The 21,197-nt window shown below is 43.3% G+C and overlaps 1 protein-coding gene across 4 annotated transcripts in view; it reads right to left on the reverse strand.

The window, feature by feature from the left end:
• Positions 1-21,197, reverse strand: part of LOC143330182 (neuropilin-2-like) — an 88,436-nt gene that overhangs the window by 10,902 nt on the left and 56,337 nt on the right. For 3 of the 4 annotated variants that reach the window (XM_076746493.1, XM_076746496.1, XM_076746494.1), the window contains exons 12-16: positions 12,612-12,686; positions 11,680-11,844; positions 6,572-6,840; positions 5,801-5,897; positions 2,950-2,982 (exon numbers count right to left, since the gene is read on the reverse strand). In XM_076746493.1, coding sequence (XP_076602608.1) covers positions 2,950-2,982; positions 5,801-5,897; positions 6,572-6,840; positions 11,680-11,844; positions 12,612-12,686 — 639 coding nt within the window. The remainder of the gene's footprint in view (positions 1-2,949; positions 2,983-5,800; positions 5,898-6,571; positions 6,841-11,679; positions 11,845-12,611; positions 12,687-21,197) is intronic. The other variant, XM_076746497.1, reaches the window with a different exon arrangement.

Raw genomic sequence — 21,197 nt, forward strand, 5'->3', positions numbered from 1 at the left:
CTCTTGCAGTTCATTTTCTGTTTCTGTCTTAATCAACTGAAAACCAATTTCAACATCCGTTTCACCTGCAGGATGTCTGCAGAAACCACAGTTTTTGACAAGCGATGAAGAGGTCATTATACATGTCTTAATCATAGATGATAGTGGATTTGAAAGTTTAAAAAAACACAACTTACACACTAACTCTTCAATTCACGTCAAAACACGCTAGAATAAATGACAGCTGAGGCATTTATTTACAGTATATTTGTTCTCAGTGTTGCAACTTTTTGGCAAAAACTAGTACACTGATGCATTATTTTTCAAATCAACTAAATTACTGTGACTAAAGGGCTCGTTACTGCTCGATTTTTTATGCAACTAGGTGAACTAATGAATTTTGGCTGGCTGCAGAGATGTGTCGTCTACACTTCCTGTTTATGCTCAAAAACTGATCGGATCCCACGCATGGATTCATGACGGACGGGTTAGATTTCCTCACACGGAGAGACTCTCCTCACTTTATTGATCAGAAAGACAAGAATATTTTTGTAAAACATAACTTGTGCCACGACTCAAAGGTTCTCTCCACTGTGAAAGACAGTCGTTCTGACCCTTTGAAGCACCTGGATGAGCAACATGCCCGCATGAAGCTAACAGCTAAAGACCCAAGCACATCCGAATTCATTCAAGGCACTCCACCCAAACAACCGAGGCTGGATTTTAATTGTTTGGCTCCGACTCCTGTGACCCAGCAACAACTTAACAAACAAACTAATAGCACGGCATGTTGTGGAAAATGTGCATCCCGTCTCTAGAGACGCCCACATTAAGGCAACTGGTTCGTAAGACACCTTCTCCAGCTACCTGGACTGCACATGTGCAAAAAGCAGACATTCAAAAAGTAACTAAAAAGTTATTTATGGCAGAAACAAACTGCTTTTATTGGCAATCAGTGACGTCTGTGTCAGTGCAACTACTATTTTTCAATAACTAGCTCAACACTGTTTGTAACACATGCAGTAAGTCTTGAAAAGGGTTGAACTTGCTCACACAAAGAGAAACACTTCAGGTCTTAGCTCAATTTTCAACAGGCGCCCCTCAGGAGAAACTGAAGCCTTCTTTCCGGGGCTCTGTCTCATGAAAACACACGTATGTTCGACCTGACACTGCTGTCGTGCTGCGAGTCACATGATATCACGATCCGATAATCTAAGAAACTTGCCAGCATTAGGTCAAATCCTCGGCATGAGAGTCAGGTGACGAGAGTTTTCTGGGTTTGACTCTGGGCTTTTACTATTTTTGGGAATGGTAGCTCTGTGTCTCTGAATTGAAATGTGCTGAACAAAACCAAGTGCTGCTCAAGTATCTGACAGTATTCAAAGAATGTTTTTGATCTATTCACACACTAGAAACACAACCACACACACGCACACACACACACACACACACAGTCACATACTGACTAAATTAAGCGCACTTCATCATTTAGCCCCTAGCTTTAAAAACACGAGTCCTTGCACCTGCAGTAATAAAAAGTAATTAAAGAAATAAATATGTGTTCCAGTTTTAACCTGATCTCAGACAATTATGATCCATGTGGACACCAATCACCAAATGCACAAAACATCTACTCTGCTGTGAGGAAGTTCAGTGTCACTGAGGCCAAGGCGAATATCAGTGTTTGTATTTTGTGGATCTCTAAACAAAAGCAGTTTCAGGTCCCGCCCCAGACTTTGAAAGCAAGAGATCCAGCATAATCTGTCCAAGTGCTTTCTATCTGCTTTAAGACTGGCCTGTTTGAGGAGGAAGGAGAGAAAACGACAAGAGAGAAAAGGGAAGTTGGATGGCGATCAGCTCTGCATTTCATTCAGGTGGGATCAGCAGTTTGCCGCGCAGAGTAATCGAGTGAGAAATGAAGGAGAAGGAGGGGGAGAGGAGAGGAGAGGAGCAGAGAGGAAGGAAAACTGAAAACAAATGCAGGGAGGGGAATGAAAAAGAATAGTTGAGGTGAAGCAGAGAGGAGGAGGGAGGAGTGGAAGAGAGCAAGGAGAAGAGTAAAGAGAGGGAAGAAGAGAGGCTCCTTGTATGGTGTTGAATGCAGAGAGGGAGCTTACATGGATGAGGAGCGACTGTGCTGCTCTCTACAATTAGAAAGCAGTGAGGGTAAAAGCTGAAGACAGGAGGAGAAAGTTGTGCTCAGTTCTTTTCATTTCACTGAGAACCAGTGAAGAAGACCAGAAGGAGACTGTTTCAACCAAGATTTTAACGTTCGCCCGTGTCGTCCTTTAAGCTCTTTACCATACGGGTAATTCACAGTAATTCACTGTGCGTCTGTGCACCATCATGCACTGCGACTAGTTGCACACATGTACGCCAGTGATAGATCGCACACAACATGGTGCACACCATTAGTCAGTCTGTGGAATGTGCAAATACACCCCGATGTTACTCTGCTGCAAATGCACATGTTTGCTATTGCAGTCTGCCAGTGTCGCTATTGTAGTAAATAGTCTTTGTAGCGGACAATGTAATTTCCTCACTGAGGAACAAACCAAACTACATAACCAAGAGTATCAGCAGCATGCAGGGAGTCATGCTGGAACAATGCAGTGGATCCATTCCATCAGGCTGCAATGCCGTCGCCATCGTTTTCTTAAATGTGGATGAAGTCCACCTAAAATATACACCCTGACTAACTAAGACTTACTGTTTTAGAAGACGTAAATGCATAGTTATCCGGATATATTGTACCAAGTCCTGAATATGTAAGAAACCACAGTTTGTTTGGAAATGATGTGATGGCTCATTTGAAGTGTGGTTTATGTCTGTTCAGCTGTATGTAACGTATGCTGAGGACCATCAGGGTTACTCAGGGCCAGTGCAGTGCTGCGAGCTGAGCTTAGCAACAAGCAGAAAGCACAGACATTTGGCACATGAAGTAGAAATGGAACAGGAGGTGGAACTTACTGGTTATGCCAGGAGTTAAGGCAGGGAAAGGCTCTGCAAAAGAGACAGAGAAAAAAGAAATGTTATTGATGATGGTTAGTAACTGGTATGTATGATAAAGCGATGGCGGGATGAAGGGCCGCTCTGATAAGAGCGCTGATAGAAGCACAGAGATATAAATCTCCTCTGGTGATTGAAGCTCAGATGACTCATACTGGGTGTGAGATTCAATCTTCTGCTCAATCATCTGCTGCCGGACAGCACTTTGGATTTCAGCATCCAAGTTTTCTACTTTCACTTTTAAGGCAGACTTTCTTCATTCCTAATGTGGTGATTAGTCAATCACTTTCATCTGAAGAGTGTTTCATTATAGAGCACATGAGAGCAGAGTACATCCAGGCTCACACTCGGTGAACTGTGGCATATTGTCGTGATTAAATTTACATGCACGGTACAACTGCATTGTTGATGATTGTTAACAGAAGTGCATTTTAATCTGGCCGAATCGCAAAACTGCAGGACGCGGCACTTTTTGCTGAAGGCACTTGTTACCCCTTTTTGAGAAAATCAATAAAGATTTGTCGAGTTCCGAGATGGTGCAGGAGTCTAAAGGCCCATAAATCTTCCTGGATGACAGTCATTTTTACAAAATGGAGAGAAAATAGAGAGGAAGACAAGAGTGTGGGCTGACAGGGTCGGGAGAGAGGAAGTGTGTCCTCCCTGAATCTCTCTATCTCTCCGTGTGTCTGTCATTTCTGAATTGCTCTCACTTTGGTCTTTTTGCTTTGTCATTCTGTGTCTCTCCTTCCTGTGATTGCTCTCTGATTCTCCTTTCCAAAGGTGAGACACAAGCTGTTCACAGCAGCAGATATGTTGGGTGGAGAAGGAGAAAGAAGGGGATGGATGGGAGATGGGGGTGAAAAGAGTGAGGGAAGGGTGACGAGAAGGGAAACAGAGGAATGGGAAGGAAGGGTGGAGGTAAGCGAAGGGGTCATAGGAACAGGGAGTGAAATTTACTGCTGTTTATTATTTGCTGGAGGATACGACATCTATTATGAAAGCGAGAGGGGGAGAGAAGATGGGAAAAAAAGAGAGAAAAACAGAGGGAAAACAAGGCAGATGGAAGGAAGTTGCAACAGATGAAAGAAAAAATGAAAAGGTGAAAGAATAATAAGAAAAAATACGAGCAGAAAATAGTGGAAACAGATTGGCAGAAGAGGTTAGCGTGAACATGCTGACCCAGACGAGAGCCCTCTCCATCAGTCAGTAAATCAGAGTCTTGTTCTGGTTTGTGATTGAAGCATCTCGCCTATGATCAGTGTAATATTAACACAGCTGTGTGCAAAAGTGAGGAGCGTCATTTACAAAATTTGCTAAAGAAAACCTGGTGTTGATGCCTCATGTGTGACCCACTGAGAGTTACAGCATTGGAAATGCCAGACCACACAAAGTTAGTGTTGTGCCAAACATGAAATATTGAAAATATTCTATAAAACAACAGAAATATGGAGAACATTGAGGGCAAAACACCACTTAATTTAAAGATTATTAAAGGGGTACGCCAGCAATTTAGTATTGCACTTCTATAAAGTAAGTGGACTTCTAAGAGAGATCCTACTGTTCCCATAATGCACCTCTGTGACTGATCCCTGATGGCATCATCAGTGTTATTTTTAAAATGTATGAATTTTCTGAAGCTCCTCCAGAGCCACAGACAGACTTCATACAGCAGTTTTCACAGGCTAAAGCTGATATTTATGTGTAAAATCGATGGAAATCCCATTGAACAATCTGCATTCATTTAAATTTAGGTCTCATTGAAACACCCATCAGCCCATGACGTGACCAAAAGGACCACTGGAGGCCTCACCATGGTTTTATTGTGGTGGATAAGAATTTAAATGGAAAAGAAGTTGGACAGAGATGAGTTGAGAGATGAGTTCAAAGCAAAGCAGCGCTCCACTGAGAAGCCCGTTTACAAGAGTGTGTGTGTGTGTGTGTGTGTGTGTGTGTGTGTGTTTTCATGTATCATGGTTACTAATATAAAACAACTTTGATGGTTTTTACATGTCACGATACATGAGTGTCAATGTACAGTATGTGCTATCACTGTGCTTCACCACATTAAATGATAACAATATTATCAGATGGGAACAAACTCTGTGTGTGTGTGTGTGTGTGTGTGTGTGTGTGTGTGTGTGTGTGTGTTTGGGTGGAAATTATGTTTTTCAAGGATTTCAAACTTAATCCTGCGTCTAGTCTGTGTATTTCAACTAAGTCTGCAGCTTTCTGTTACAGTAATAGCAAAGCGGCCATAATTGAAGGCCGTACTTATTAATAGTAGCCTCAGTGGCCGGCTTGTGTGTCTGTGTGTGTGTGTGCGTGTGCGTAAGAGAGACAAAACAGGCATTTTCATCACAGTGTAGCTCCATGTTGCTCTCTCATGTAATCGTGCACATTTGTCATTTATTTCTTTATTTTGGCGCTGCATGGCTGAGCGACAGCCCCGACTGAATGGAAGACAAGACTGGAGAGAACGAGGGGAACCATGAAACGGTGGGGTGGGCTGGTAAAGGAAAAGACTGAGGGAGATGGAGAGAGGGAGATATGAAAGATAGATTAGAATCCATGCCCAAAGGCCGTTTGTGGCCTACTTTCTTTTTTTTATATATATATATTTTTTCCTTTTTCATATGTGTGTGTGTTTCTATGTGTGTAAACCGGAAACATTATGAGTTTTTTTTTTTCCCCTCTCTCTCTCTGGTCTCTGGTGAAAACATAAACGGTCTGGCGTGAAGGCATGAGACAACCAGACAGACTGAATGGACAGACAGGCAGGCAGGCAGGCGGACAGACAAGCAGTGGGACTTACGTGTACACTGCTCCAGCTCGATGCTGCTGCTCATGTGGATGTTATCTATCCTGATGTGGCCTCTGGTCGGGTGATCAAAAAACCCCTCGAACACCACCTGGATGACAGAAGAGGAGAGAGATATTACAATATTACAATCTTTAGTGAACACAGCTAATGCACAGTTATATTTTCATGGTGTTCTTTAGTGTGTATTTGTGTGCAGAAAAGCTCAGTGATGGCACATAAACGACTGTTTCCCTGCAGTCCAGTGGTGGAGGAAGTATTCAGATCCTCATCAATAACACGCTGTAAAAGTACTCTGTTATGAGTAAAAGTCCTGCATTGACTGCATTTATTTTGCATAAGTAAAAGTATGTAAGTATAAGAAGGAAATGACTTAAAAGTAAAGTAAAGTAAGCCAAAGAAGTGGTAAACAATTCTTAGAAATTAATTAAAATGACAAAAATATCCAAATACTCACATTTGAGAAGTGGGAACCATGACAATTTTGGCATGAAGCAAAGACTAAAATGATCAGAACTGACTAATTGATTAATCGATTAATCATTTCAGCTGTACTTGTATATTCTCTTGGGTAGTTTAATTCATAACATTATATTTTATACCCTCTGATTATGTTTTGTGTGCCAAAAAAGTAAAGTCGGACATAACAAGAAAAGCCTCAAATAAAGTACAAGTACCTTAAATTAGTGCTTAACTACAGCCCTTGAGTAACTGTACTCAGTTACACTCCACCTCTGCTGCAGACAGTTCATAAACAGCACTTGCCTGGTACTCCTTGGGGCTTTGGGGCAGGATGGTGCGGCCCTCCCTCCAGTGAGACCCCTGGTCTCCTTTCAGAGCCCAGAGCAGCGTCTCCTCCTGGTCACTGTCCCTCAGCAGGACCCTCAGGCTCCCCTGCGCCTCCCCCTGGAGCTGGTAGTAGAAGACGAGGCAGAGCGGGCCTTGCTCCGGCCCCACCTCGGGGCTCAGCAGCCGGGCTCGCTTGCGCTGTGTGTGGGTGCCTGCGTCCAGGTGGAGGTAGTTCCCTGAGAAGTCTGGTGGAAAGGTACAGATGCTTCTTTATTATAAGACCACTGATGTGTTTTAGATTAATGAGTTGAAACAATTGATAAATTAGTGGCCTTTAAACTGATACATCAGCACTCTTTTTAGCGCATGGCTGTAAATTTGAAGCGACGTTTGAGCTTTTCTCTCTGCGATTTGCATTTTTTTCATTTAATGAGTCCCATAATGAATTTTATGATTTGTGAAGGCAGCAGGACCAACATACAGCAGGATGTGGTAATGCAGTGGGATGTGGTTGCTCGGAGTTTAAAGCATTATCGCCATCATTCTGTGGTATGAGGCTTAACCGCAAATGAGACTACCATTTCATCATGGCCGCTAATGGCCATAGATACACACACGTATACACACACAAACACGCACACACAACCCTGCTAAACAGCCCTAATCATTCTGAATGCTGACACCTCGTTCTGTTGTGCTCCGCGTTTTTGCTACTTAGTCAGCACAGCCATCATACCAATACACACACAACACACGTGTAGTGCATTTCCGTGCGTGTGTGTGCATATGCGTCGTCCACACACACACACACACACACACACTACATCAGTTTTTTTTATCTGATTGACTTCTTTTCTCTCCTCTCAGCTCAAAGAATTGAGAGGAAAGGAGGCAGGCCTAAAGGGAAGGAGGGAGTGAGTGAGAGAGCGAGCAAACATGATGAGAGAGAGAGAGAGAGAGAGAGAGACGGTGTTGTTGTGTTTTCCCTTCCCCAAACAGGATCATAATCATTAGCTTGCTGCTGTGTTTGGCTGTTTGTCTAGTTTCTCTATTATGGCTGCAGAGTAAAAGCTTCGCTGGAGCTGCAAATAGTGTTTTTTTAACGACATACAGACACGGTGTGTGACATCTCATAAGAGCAGATATACAGAGAGAAGCTGAAGAGACTAAATATCCACCTGTCTGTCTATCTATGTGTCTGTCTGTCTGTCTGTCTGTCTGTCTGTCTACAGCCTTGTTTTCCCTCCCTCAGTTGAGACGGAGAAGAAAACATTCGACAGATTTTGCAGCACATCACACTTAATGAATAATGGATTTGGGTTGAGGTAACTCTGTTTCTGCACTGGGAGGCAATGAAAAAAGGGACCTAAATTACCGTTGCTCATTAAGTACAGTTAGAGAAAGTTGCAGTGTTTTTCTGTCTCTCCGCGTTTGATCTTGGCGAACGTACAAAGGGAGGGAATTAATTAACAACTCTCCATGGGAGGGATAGGCAGGGATGTGGAATTGGCTCTGAGGGAGGGAGGGAAATGTGTGCAAGCGTGTGTGTCGGTGTCTGTTTGCATGAGTGTTAGTTCATTTATGTTTCTATCTGTATGTGTGTGTGTGAGTTCATCTGTCAGTCATTGTGCGTGTGTGTACCTGAAAGTGCCTTGTGTGTAGTTTATTGTTTTGAATTTGTGTAGATCTGTGCAGAATGTATTCAAAGTGTAAGTGCAAAGATGCACCTTATGGCTGCAAAGGCAGAGGCGAGCATGTGCAAAGAAGAAGTGCAGAGGTAGTGCCTGGTCAGCTACGTACGAATAGCTTTCTGCGCTGTGTCCAGCATTTCTGCAGCTTCTTCTCGCATGCCTGCCGGTTATGGTCTCTACACCTGCACGCTGTGATTGGCTGGGGGCTGCACACCTCCCCAAAGGTTTATGCCCCGAGAACACCCGACCACAGGAACATTAGAGGACAATAAGAAAATACATGCAGAGGGAAGGGCCTCTGCAGAAAAATACACCTCTGCAGACTTCCAGTTGGTTATGAGTGATGACTGAGAGAGATCACTTTTGTATGAATTAAAGAATGTTTTGGGGAAAATCCTGCACAGTAAACCTTTGTCTGACTGGGCCTTTTCTTTTAATACGACACATTTACATCATAATCATTGCAAAAAAGCAAGTAGCATCAAGTAGTTTCAGTGAAGCTGTTTACATGAACTGAGCTGCCTTCATGGTCATGTTGCATTCAATGACATTCTGAAAATGCAACCTTCCTCAAAAGGATCAACCCCGTCTCCTGAACAGAACTGCTGCTTGGATTATTATGTTCACTGCATAAGACTTTAACATTGCAGACATGGGAAATTGGTGGTTTGGGTTAAATATAGAAAAAAACATGATCTTTCCCTATTAAACATAATCATTAAATGAGATAAGATTTTATTGATCCCACACTGGGGAAATTTAGTCATTACAGCCAGCAAGTATTACAAAGATGCAAATTATGCTTAAGTTGTTATGAGCAGAAAACAAATGAAATAATGTTTTGCAACTTTTCCAATATCTTAATTAAAACATCTTTAAAAATCTGGGCCCCATTTTTCTCTAAACACATTTGCAGTTGCAAATTTGTTGCATTTAAATGTAATTGTAAGAGAAATGCTTCTTGTATTCCTGTATCCCAGCTCATCAATACACCTTCTGGACCAGCTCGCTGTTTGGTCAAGTCATGAAAATACATGCACTCACGCAAATACGTGTCTCCATGTTCCCAAATGATCATATATAATTACATGCAGATTGCTCAAGAGATTTATTCATTGATAGTTCCAACGATCAGTAGATGAATTATTGAATTCTTCTGATCCTGATTGGTCTGATCCGCATTCACACCACAGACTTTACTTGGAAACAGATGATGGAGATACACCTTTCCTGTTTGAAGACCGCGTTCACTGCAGCTCAAATGAACCAAATCACAAGCAAACAAATTTTTTGAGCCAGCTAGGTGTGAAGGCACCTTTAAATTGCGTCAGAATAATTATCAATTCATCCTGATCCCAGCCATTGAGGGGCTGTCAAAGACTGAAAACAGGCAGGAGCTTTGGGGTCGGGTCGTCAAGAACAGATGACAGAAAGAGCTGGTTGGTTGGTTTATATTTTGGATCTCAGTGCCACCTCTTGGATCACATCAAAACAACTCAAAGAGATCACATCATCAGACGATAGAAACTGATATTATGATGTCAGTTTTTAGTCCTTTTTCAACCCCCCCTTATTCTGGTTTCCTCTCTTATCAACTGCTAAACCACTTCCAACAACGAGCAGAGTGAAGGGTTTCTTTCGATGAAAACCTCCACGGGGTACAGAATTTCAGTCTTGCCCTATCTAAGATCAAAAGAATAACTTATCAGCTCTGTTCGGGTCGGATTTTCTCTTTTAAAACCCTAAAAGGGCTTTCAATGACAAGGGTTGGGGATTTGATTTGCATATGGAGACAGCTTCCAGACAGGGTGCCGCGCTAATGTTGCTGTAGAACAAGACTTAATGTCATGTTGCTGTCTAACGCGCAGACAGGGACGCCGCTATGTCAATTACACGCAAGCCGACACGCGCAGACTCACATGCGCGCACGCAACACACACAGCAGCTCAGTGTGATGTAGAGCCTCGCCTTATGTCACGGCCCTGTCTGTTTATGAAGGAGCTGCTCAGTCAACCATGAACTGGACGGCCTCAACAGATACAGAGAAAACCTTGGTGGATGGCAAGGTCGTGTGTGTGGGTGTGTGTGTGTGGGAAATAAAACCACACACCTTGAGTGTTTAATAGGCGGGCAGTCCCACCTTGAGCAGTTTGCGTAAGTGTGTGTGTGTGTGTGTGTGTGTGTGTGTGTGTGTAGCCTCGGGGGAGCTGGAGAGCCAAGGCAGCACTTCTGTCAAAGCCATCATCTGACTTACCCGACTGCTATGGGCAATGTGTGTGTGTCTTATGGGTGTGTAAGTACAGTATGTGTGTGTGCGCGCGTGTGTGTGTGTGTGAGAGAGAGAGATGTTGAGCGTACGTGAAGCAGTGAATGTGTGTGTGATGGATAAAACAGTCTTCGTTATCGTCCTGCTGTCTTATTAAAGATGGACAGATGTGGAAAAAGGCAAGTACCACTGAGGGAAATGGGAGAGAGGTCAGGGAGGAGAAAGCGAGGTGATCAGAGTGATGGAGTGAGAGGGCTGGAAGCAGAAAAACATATAAAAATATATAGAAATTTAATACTATGAGTTAGAAGTGAGGAAGGATGGAAGGAAAGGAAAAGAAGAGCCTGAAGTTCGGTAATTACGGTATTCCATAGGAGCAAGTGAAAGATGCAACAAGGGTGAATTAAATACAGAAATAAAGTGAGAAAGAAGAAAATGTGAGGAAAAGAAGACTACAACGAAGAAAGCTGTGGATTAAAAAATGAGGCTGAAAATAATAAAAAGAAGAAAAAAGCAACAAACTAGGTTAGGAAAAGTGAAACTGCTGAAACTCCAATTAAGTCGTCGTGCACACTTTCAGCAGATCAGAGTGAAATCCTTGCATCATAGTTGCTGTCAGTGGTTCCTTCCAGCACTGGGACGTATAATTCCACCACAGGACGACCGCCACGCTCTTAATTAGCTACAGAAGTCTTTGTGCTGAGGAAGGTCAAACAAGTCAACACGACGATGCTTTCTTCTCCGTGTTTACAAAATGAGAAATGTCTTGAAATGAGGAAAATCCAGAAAGATGAGAACTGAATGTGGTTCTTAATGGAAGTTTGCAGAGAGTTTGCATGTATCTGAATCAGCATGAGAAGAATTAAGGCCAAGTTTCTTAATACAAAAAACATGTAATATTTATTAACTTTAGCGTTCAATTGATCAGACATAACCTAGAATAGTTTGGTGTAAGCCTTGCTAGGCAAACCACCATGTATTCAAAGTTATGTATTTCATAATCATCCAAAACCTTGTTTTTTAAGTTAAGTCTTACAGGCTTCAGGTGGAAAACAGGTGGAGTGTAACTGCATGCGACTGAATCTGCGACGTGGCGTGCTATCAATGATGAACAAATCAGGACTCACTGTCAGATCCCAGCGCCAAATCCTGCCTCGTTCCATGTGTGCCGTGTCCGGTTGAACCGCTGCTGGCCGTGTGCAGGGACCAGCTCACACCTGACTGGGGATCAGCCGACCAGCCGCACAAGCTCTGCTCAAAGTCGCATACGGCCGACAGGGACGGCGTGGTGGCTGTGGGCCGTGAAAGAGACACGCAGATTGTGAATAAAGACGTTTGATGGTCTGCTTGCAGTAAATATAACTTATCACCAAGTCGCCTTTTTGCGACTTTTGCTTTTAGCACCATATCACATTTTAATGTTTCTTATCAGCCTTTTATGAGACTAAATGCCATAATGGCTGCCTCCTCTTTATATTTTATGCCGCTTTGAGCGAGATTCCCATTGTGTTAAGATGTTTTGGCAACAGTGCTCATGTAATATGACATCTCAATAAATCACGCTGAACACAAATATTAGAGCAAATGAGAGATTGTGAGAGAGCTGCACAGAAGAATCAGTGCGGAGGATAAAAAGTGAAAACAAGCTGAAAATGGACAGAAAGAAAGCAGTAAAAGGAGGTCTAGACACAAATCAAAGGGAGACACCTTTAAGAGAAAGCGTGAGAAATGACAATAAAGAACAGAGGAAGCAGAGCATTATGGGATGTACTTGATATTCCTGATGCTGCATTTACTTATGTAGCAACAACAAAGTTACCCCAGTAAGGCTACTGGCCTACAGCTGTGAAATCATATGCCCAGTAAGTGTGTGAGTGTGTGTGAGCTCCTCTGGATTTGCTCCTGCGGGACTCTTGAATCTAACGGGCTTCAAAGCCCAGGGGCCCCGCGGTGTATGATGACATCATGAGTTTGACCTTAAGAGCGTCGAGTGTGTGCAGACAGGAGACAGGGACAAAATGATTGCTCTGTGTGTGTGTGTGTGTGTGTGTGTGTTTACCAGGTCTCATTGCAGCAGTGGTCTGTTCCTCTCTGGGCAGGGTGGGGGTCATGGTGTCAGGCACAGTGGTGGTCTCTGCCAACAGGAATGAAAACACTAAAGGTCAGAAAAGAATGAAGTAGCAGAAGATATTAATACATATCCAAATACATGGCATTCCTATGGAAGCCCAGTATTCATGTTCATGTATATTCATGTTTGCCAACAGCTATCATTAGCTAACAGGAAGCTGCGCTAACAGCATGTCAAGCTAACTAGCATGTTGCTATCACCGGCATCATGCAACTCTAACCAGCCATTCTCAGCTACAGCATTAGCATGCTAATTAGCAATAACACATACTGTACATTACATCACACTTTGTCTTCAATGCGAGCATTAGCATTAGCTAATAAATAGAGAATAATATCAGGCCTACAATAGCCAAATCTAAGCTCTTCTTTTTAAGTATTCACAATTTGTTCTCCAGCTGCACGGCCGCACACCAGAGAGCAGTAATATTTTAACAGCCCCGCAGTGAAGTTTGAGCAAAGACAGATTCAGACATTATCCGGTAACTGATGATGTTTGTACACACTTCACTGGTGTTTTCCAGGGCTGTGTATTAAGGCTAAAGTTTGTCATGATCCGGGCAGTGACAGAGTGAGCCGAGGCAGTGAGCTGGCACTCAGCTGAAGACTGTGACACACCACACTCATTTTACCCACTGCAGGTTGGCACACACACACACACACACACACACACACACACACACAGAGACACAGACACACACACACCCACAACGCTATGATGATAGATGCTGCACTCAGGCTGACCTTGGTGCACAGCAGCATGCGACCAGTGTATGATAGATCAAACAGAGGCACACACACACACACACACACACACACACACACACACGCACGCACACACACACACACGTCAGCAGTGGGGTATGTCAGTGTAACCCCCAAGACCTTCTGGTCTTAATAAGCAGTTTTCTACTGTTGGTTAAGATTCCTTTACCAGCTCCTTCACTCTCTCTCACACACACACACACACACACACACACACACACACACACACACACACACGCTGGTGTTAGTAAGTCCTTACATTGACGTAAGGGAACAGAAGATTGTCTGACTTGTGTGGCACAGCGCTGACACCACAAACCTCTTGCCAAATTATTCTTAGAAATGACTTCTTTCGCTCTCTTATTTTCTGCCATTCATCATATGGTCTGTCTTTTTTTTTTTTTCTCCCCTTCATCTATCGTTGGGCTCGGCAAATCCCCTCCATCTTTTCCGCCGTCATCTGTCACAATAAATCTGACCAGTTTCAGTTCTGCTTTGCAAAACCACCATCGACACCACAAAAAGCTCTTTCTACGCACACACATTCTCTCTCTCGCTCACACACACACGCGTGAAGTGGATCTCTCTTTCCCTCTCCCCGGCACAGAAGTGAAACCCTATCTACTGTTGTTTCTGTTTCACCACAACCGCAATTTTCTTCTCCATAACTCTTTCTCTCGCTCTCTTTCTGTCATCTCTCCCTTCGGCATATTTTGATTGCCTCCTCGTCCTTTGCCGGCGGGTGTCTTTCTCTCTCCTTGTTAAGATTTCTTTCTTTTTGCTCTTTTTCTACGATCTGTCGTTCTCCTCTCAACCTCTCTCGGCGCTTCTCTCCGTGCGGTAACTCTGCCTGGTGTTATTTTATGTCGGCTCTAACCACCAGCACAGTAAATCTGAGACCACTGTTGATTTACTGCTTGTTTGGTTGTTCTAGATGTTTCCATGACTCACTTGGTGATCTATATGCTTGTGTGTGTCTTGTTTAGTGTGAACTCTCGACCTTTGCTAGCCTATGCTAATAGCTTTGAGTTCACTGTAGGTTCATTCATTCCTCTGGTATTGTGTGTGCATAACTTTATTGAGTTGTTAACGCAGTCTGCTCGCAGTGAAAATATGCAGGATTATTATGTAAGCCCAAACAGAGTGGTCTAACACACACACACACACAAACACACACACACACACACACACACACACACACACACACACACGTTCACACACGGAATTAGATATTAGCGTTGGATAAGTAGCTCCCAGCTGCTGACATTAAGCTGTTTTAATTTGGTGCCCTTTACCACTGTAATTAGCCCCCCATATGGACGGGAGAGAGGGAGGAATGGAGATGAGAGAGGCAGAGATACATAGAGACAAACGGACAGAAAGAGAGAGAGAGAGACATGGAGAAGGGAACATAACCCTTTCCACCTCTCACCACCATTTTCCTAATTAGTGACCACACACAGCTCCTGTCAGCCTCCCATTTCTAACTCCATCTCCACTCCCCTCGTCTAATCCAATTTTGCTCCCCGTCTGTCGTCTCCTCTCCTGTTATTTCTCCCTTTCCTCCTCCTCTTCATCATCCTCCTTCCCCCCTTTAATTTCCATCCATCAGGGCCCACTCTGGAGCTACTGTAAAGGTCAGTAAAATAATTTGAATGAATTACTTTATAATTAAATTCATTCCAACTTATAATTTTCAACTTGCTTCTGCAGGAAGTTTTTCTTTTTCTTTTTTTTCTTTTTTGCTGCTGAACTCAATCTGACAGACAGAAACAGTGTGTTTAGTCACCTGCGTGGGAAAAGTGAGGATGATAACACGGTCGGCCATGTTTTAAACATAAGGATTCAAACGGGGATGTAACCGAAACACCAATCATCTGGATCCTGCAAACGGGTCATCCCGAACACCTGGGAGCTCCAGTCACCTGCCACGAGTCTCCGTCTCTGTCTCTCACACACACCTCAAACTAAGAAGCTGAAAAGGCGTTCGGTTCGGCTAACCACACACACACACACACACACACACACACACATAGGCACACGCGCTGTCATAAGCCCTGGGGCTCATTGTAAAGCTGCTGACTGAGCAGGGCGAGGCGGAAACAGAGAGACGAAAACTGTTCAATTATGGAAAGAGCTCTGGGTATAAATCTACCTCTGTCAGCCTAAATAATGACTACTGACACAGTATGTGAGTGCGTGAGTGAGTGTGAGTGTGAGTGTGTGTGTGTGTGTGTGTGTGTGTGTGTGTGGACTTGGAGAAGAGAGAGAAATGTCGTCCTTACTCAAATTATTGGTGACATACTGCATGTGTGGGGGGGTTTCCTTTAGTTAATGACTATGTGATTGACTGACTGACTCAATGGCAGACACTGTGTGTGTGTGTGTGTGTGTGTGTGTGTGTGGCTGGAAACAGGAAGCTCCAGTGATCTTTAACAACTATTAGCTATGATACCACTGGCTAACATGTCTGCTGCAGGTATCCGTTCACTGTAAGTGGAATTTCCTTTTAAAAAGACATTGAATGTGTTTTGCACATATAGCTGCTAAAAACATTATTCCTACAAATGACTTCCATCCAAATATGAGAAACAAACAATACTACATCTTTATACGCAATTCTGCAACTGTACGCAACTGTAAGGTGTAGAAATGAGCTCTTAGAGAAATGAAACTTTGAAACTAGAAAGTGAAATTTTACAGCGCGACTAAGAATGAGCTTGTTAAATATTCAGGTATGAAATCAAATGAGGAGTGACGGTGGGAAAGTGCTTTTGGATAAAAAGTCGTTGCCAGTGATCTGAATGGCAAATCAGACGACTGTACTTAAAAACCAAGAGTACAGGTCTGATTTGTTCGTCGCGGCTTAAAGTGCTGGACTAATTACGACTGCCTCTTCTGTCGATGAGTGGGTGGGAAAATGAGTTCTTTACAGCAGGAAACTCTTTCGAGACTAAACGCCTAATTAGCTCATTGTACTGCGAGCTACCAACAATATCTAGTTTTACGATAAGTGCTGCACTGGACCACAAGTTTTAATGTCTGGTGGATGAATAAGGAGAGTTTCTGTAACCCAGTAAAACGCACCGGCGGTATAAGATTAAGCATATGATTGTAGTTAAAAAGCAACCAATATCAGAGCTTGAAGGGCGGCTGAAAAAGCAGAGCTGTGCACGACACAGTGGAGACACTCAAAGTAAAGAAGCACTTCATGTCAGTCAGCTACAGACAGTGAATTGCTCATTAGCCGACTGCAACAAAGCACCATAAGGTATGTGATTGTAATTGTAGCCTTAAGTGTGAAGCTAAGTACGACAACAACAGCTTAGATGATAAAAAAGAAGCCGCTGGCGATGAATTGCTAACTACATCAGCGAACAGTAGTTGGCTACAAAGGAAACGAGTTGAAGTGTGACGAAAACCATTAAGCTAAGTGCGCCGTTAACTGCTCTGGAGAAAAGAAAGACAGCTTTCCAGATCGCCAAGCAGTTAGGATACAGTTTAAACAGTTTCCGAGGTCTAATCAGCACCTTTTGGCCATTTTAATTTAGGTAGATCGACAGACTGTATGTAAATTCTGTTGTATTGCGTGTTTCTTTGAACGTCACTGAAAATATGAGCCTGTTTTATCCCTGTGGTTTCAAACATCACAGAAGCCAAACAACATCAGAAACACAGACAGCTTGTCTACTAGTCTGTGCATTATAGTAAAAGACTCGACTTGAGGGTGATTGCAGGTTCTTACTCTGTGTTTTGAGTTTTAGCCGATGGCCTGCGCACTAAATTTAAATCACAGAAGACTTTTTAACACTTAAATGTCAGTGAGAGGAGGAAACAGCAGTGGATTTATGACTCTGCAGTTGAATTTTTTGCACATGCTATCAAAACTGGATGTATAAACGATAAGGAAGTAGAGAAGAAAGAGGCAAGAATATCTGGAAAATACTGCAAGAGGTGCTGAGCCAAACTTAGTACACTGGAAAAACACACACAGGCATGCACCCACAATGAACCAGTGCCCACTCGTAAGTGTTGCCATGTGTGATATCTCAAGAAGGAGGAGATAAACTTTACTGTCCTGAGGAGAACAGAGCATGACTGTTTATCCTTTAAAATAACTGCAGAACGTCTTTGGGTGTGTGCTTGACTTTAAGGCACATCGTCATGCAGCTCATTGTGTTTGTTGGAACGTACAAAGTCAGGAGCCGCCAGGCTTTGAACCCCTCTTCAGGGGCGGCCAAGTGATTTTTGAGTCGCTCAAGCGCCCCAGTGTTTTGCCTCGACAGCCACATGGAAACATACTGCTGGTGTCACGTACAAAAATTTTTAAAAACCAGCGTCAGTTTTCATTTTTACGCCCATGTGTTTGGAAACTGTGCAATACCTGATCTGTGGTTTGGCCTGGCTGTGGAGTCATGAAACATTTACTGCCTGTGGGAGATAATATTAGCTTTCAAAAACTATAAAGCAAAGGTAGCACCGGCAGCAGGTTTGCTTTACGTTGAAGTCACAAGGCCATGACGGGTGAGGGATAAAATAGGAAAAAAAGAAAGATGGATCTGTAGAAACGATGTGAGAGCAAGAAGAGGAGAGGGAAACTAATGTGTGTGTGTGTGTGTGTGTGTGTGTGGAGCAAAATGTTGGATCCCAGATTGTACATCATTAAATTTTAGGGTGAAGACTTGGCATAAGGTTAGGGTTATGCTACAAGAAATAAATGTAAGTCTATGTAATGTCCTCACAAGTGATGGAAACAAACCTGTGTGTGTGTGTGGTGGTGGGGGGGCTGTTACAGGAGCCTTGGCAGGAGGCGGGAGTGATTAAATTCTTCTGATGGGGAGGGAGTCGGAGGGGTGGAGACGCAGCGGGTGCTGCAGAAGCCACAAACATTTGCACACTCGGCCTCCCCCTCACATTATTTTCCATTCCTTCTAATGTGTTTCTACCTGTTGGTGTCACGGAGCAGGGTCCGGTCCGTGTTATCTTTTTTATCTGTAGCATTAATGTGGAAAGAAAAAATTATGATTCAATAATATTTCGAAATGTAAAACCTAATGTGGTCGAATACAACATTTCAGTGAAGTCGGCCTTTGCAAAGGTAATAATGTCAGAGAGGTATTCATTTAACTACATGTTTACTATTAAGACTATGTTTTATTGAGAGGTGTTTCTAATATTTTGGCCACCTCATATATATACATGAGAGGGGCAGAATATTAGAAATACCTTTCAATCTAACACAATAAACATAAAGTAGAATTATGAGTTATAAGCTGTAAAAGTAGAAATCATGCGTCATTGCTTTTTAAAAACATTGTGCAGTCTGGTTGTTGTCATTATTGGTAAATGTAGTATTACTACTGTGATCTGTGTGGTGAGAGGAGGAGGAGGAGGAGGAGGAGGAGGAGGAGCAGAGGAGAGAGAGATGAGTGGGTGTAAGTAAGGACACATCCTACCAATCACGTGAAAGTATCTGGAGCGGAGCCGCGGCTCACATGTGAAAGTGATCAGTAATGTTGGACTCGGAAAACACACACACACACACACACACACACACACACACACACACACACACACACACACACACACACACACACACTCACTTGGCTAAACCTGAATGATTGGCTGAAACACCTCTAGAATGTTCTAGAACAAGAACTCTAAACAACATTTCCTCCCGGGTGCTACTTTAACTTGATGTGTGTGTGTGTGTGTGTGTGTGTGTGTGTGTTTGTGTGTGTGTGTGTGTGTGTATGTCCAACATCATCAATGTGTCAAAGACAGACACAGTGAATGTTCTTGGCTATCAGTCGCGCTGCATAAGTTGCAAACTTCCCATTATTTTAACCTTTGTTTAGACTCGTTAAATGGAAATTTGCTCCATCTCTCTGTCTCCCATCACCTCTTTCGGAGGACGGATCCCTGACGAGTCGTTGAGGTATTTCCTCAGGTCATCCAGAGATTCAAACTGACACACTGCCAGTCCCAGGGCCAGCCTCTTTGCTATATCTGGCCCGGCTTCACACTTGCACACAAATCTTTTAGTGAGAGGCGACTGAAAGAAGCCATCAGCCATGAATGATGTAGCCTACCAAATGTAGCGCCCCCATTGAGCTAATCACTGTGATTCTGCTGGAACGCAGATGTAAGAAGCATAATTTCTGTCAGAATCTGGCTGGCAGTGTCGAAGGTTTCGTGACAAGTGAAGATCCGCGATGCAGAGAGCAGCAATGGGAGCAGATGAATGAAGACAAAGAGGTTATTAACCACTCTGAGACACTGGACAAAAAGCTGCTTTCTCTCCCTCTGTCTGTGTTTTTCTCTCTGTTATTTTCCCAAAGTACTCCACCCATAACACCGCCATTTTCAACCAGACATGAGAACCTAAGCATGTATTTACACAACTAAGAACAAACCTTTGTCTTGATGCCAAGCAGGTGGTGTGTGTGTGTACATGCGCGCATGCGTGTGTGTGTGTGTGTACATATGCGCCTGCCCGCCTGCCAACAACTAGGTGTGGAGTGAAAGAGATGAGAGCGTAGCAGATGTTCTGATAGCTCAGTCATTTAAAACATGAACAAAACTGGCAGCTTGGCAGCTCTCACTTCACATCCAATAGTCGGGGGTTACAAGACCTAAATTACATGTTGCCTCCATAGCTAGCGTGAACGATCAGAATGAGTCCTGCAATAATATTCTGGCTTTTGTTTCTGTTTTCACACCAGGGGTTTAGCGCAGTAATGAGATGCTAAACTACATTATTGTGTGCCCCCTAAGAACCCTGAATCCGTAATTTCAGATTTCTTCATAGTAATTGGGTGCCCAGATTGTCTCTCCCATGTGAGGAAATTGTTTTACAGCCCTGAAGCCAGGTCAGTGCGCTTCATTGTAAAAATATGAAAACAATGCAGGGGCAGTAATGGAAAAGCAATTTCTTTGCGAGCTTGTTAAAGCTGGTGTTTAGAGGATATGAGGTTTGTGATTGACATTGCATCATATTGTCTTTGCCTCTGCGTTTGAACAATGAATAAACCATCCTCGCAGCAAAACAGCGTGCTGCTCGCACACACATAGAAGGGGTGATACTTTGGGAAACTGCGAACGAGAGGACGCTTCCTATGGACGACAGCAGATCTTGTCACGCTCCATATGGATGTTAATGATGTTAATGTCATGATGTCAAACACTTGAAACGGGTCCAGGTTTGTTGTTTACGTCGAGAGAGGTGTGACGCTAACTGCTGAATAATACAAAGGCCATTCTGAATGCCGCATCCACTGCAGGCTGGCCTGTGTGTGTGTGTGTGTGTGTTTGTAAGTGTGTCAGTGAACATGTGATTGCCTTACACTGCTGATGTCTCCTTTTATTTATTCATCACTTCATTAATTCGCTCTTTTACTTCCTGAGCTGCGCGGAGACAGGCGGGGTTGTGCCTCGACTGTACGTCTGAGAAGGAAAAGGGGAACTCCTTCGATTCATATTTCTTAAAGGGAGGAAGGGTGTCCCCGTTAAGGTGGGGTAACTTCACAGACGTCATAATTGCTGAAGGGAAAAGTTGGGATTTGAACCATTTTGAATGCTTGAAATGGAAAATGCTAGATAGAGGACGAAAGACATCGTCACAGGATTTAATCTGAGCCGAGATGGAAAGGTGCTGTTTGGGCTTTTCCTGTGTGACTTTACATCCTATCTGTAGCCTTATGTGTGTGTATGTGTGTGCATGTGTGTGTGTATGTGAATTTATAGTAGA

This window comes from Chaetodon auriga, chromosome 13, assembly GCF_051107435.1.
Source record: "Chaetodon auriga isolate fChaAug3 chromosome 13, fChaAug3.hap1, whole genome shotgun sequence".
Lineage (NCBI taxonomy): Eukaryota > Metazoa > Chordata > Actinopteri > Chaetodontiformes > Chaetodontidae > Chaetodon > Chaetodon auriga.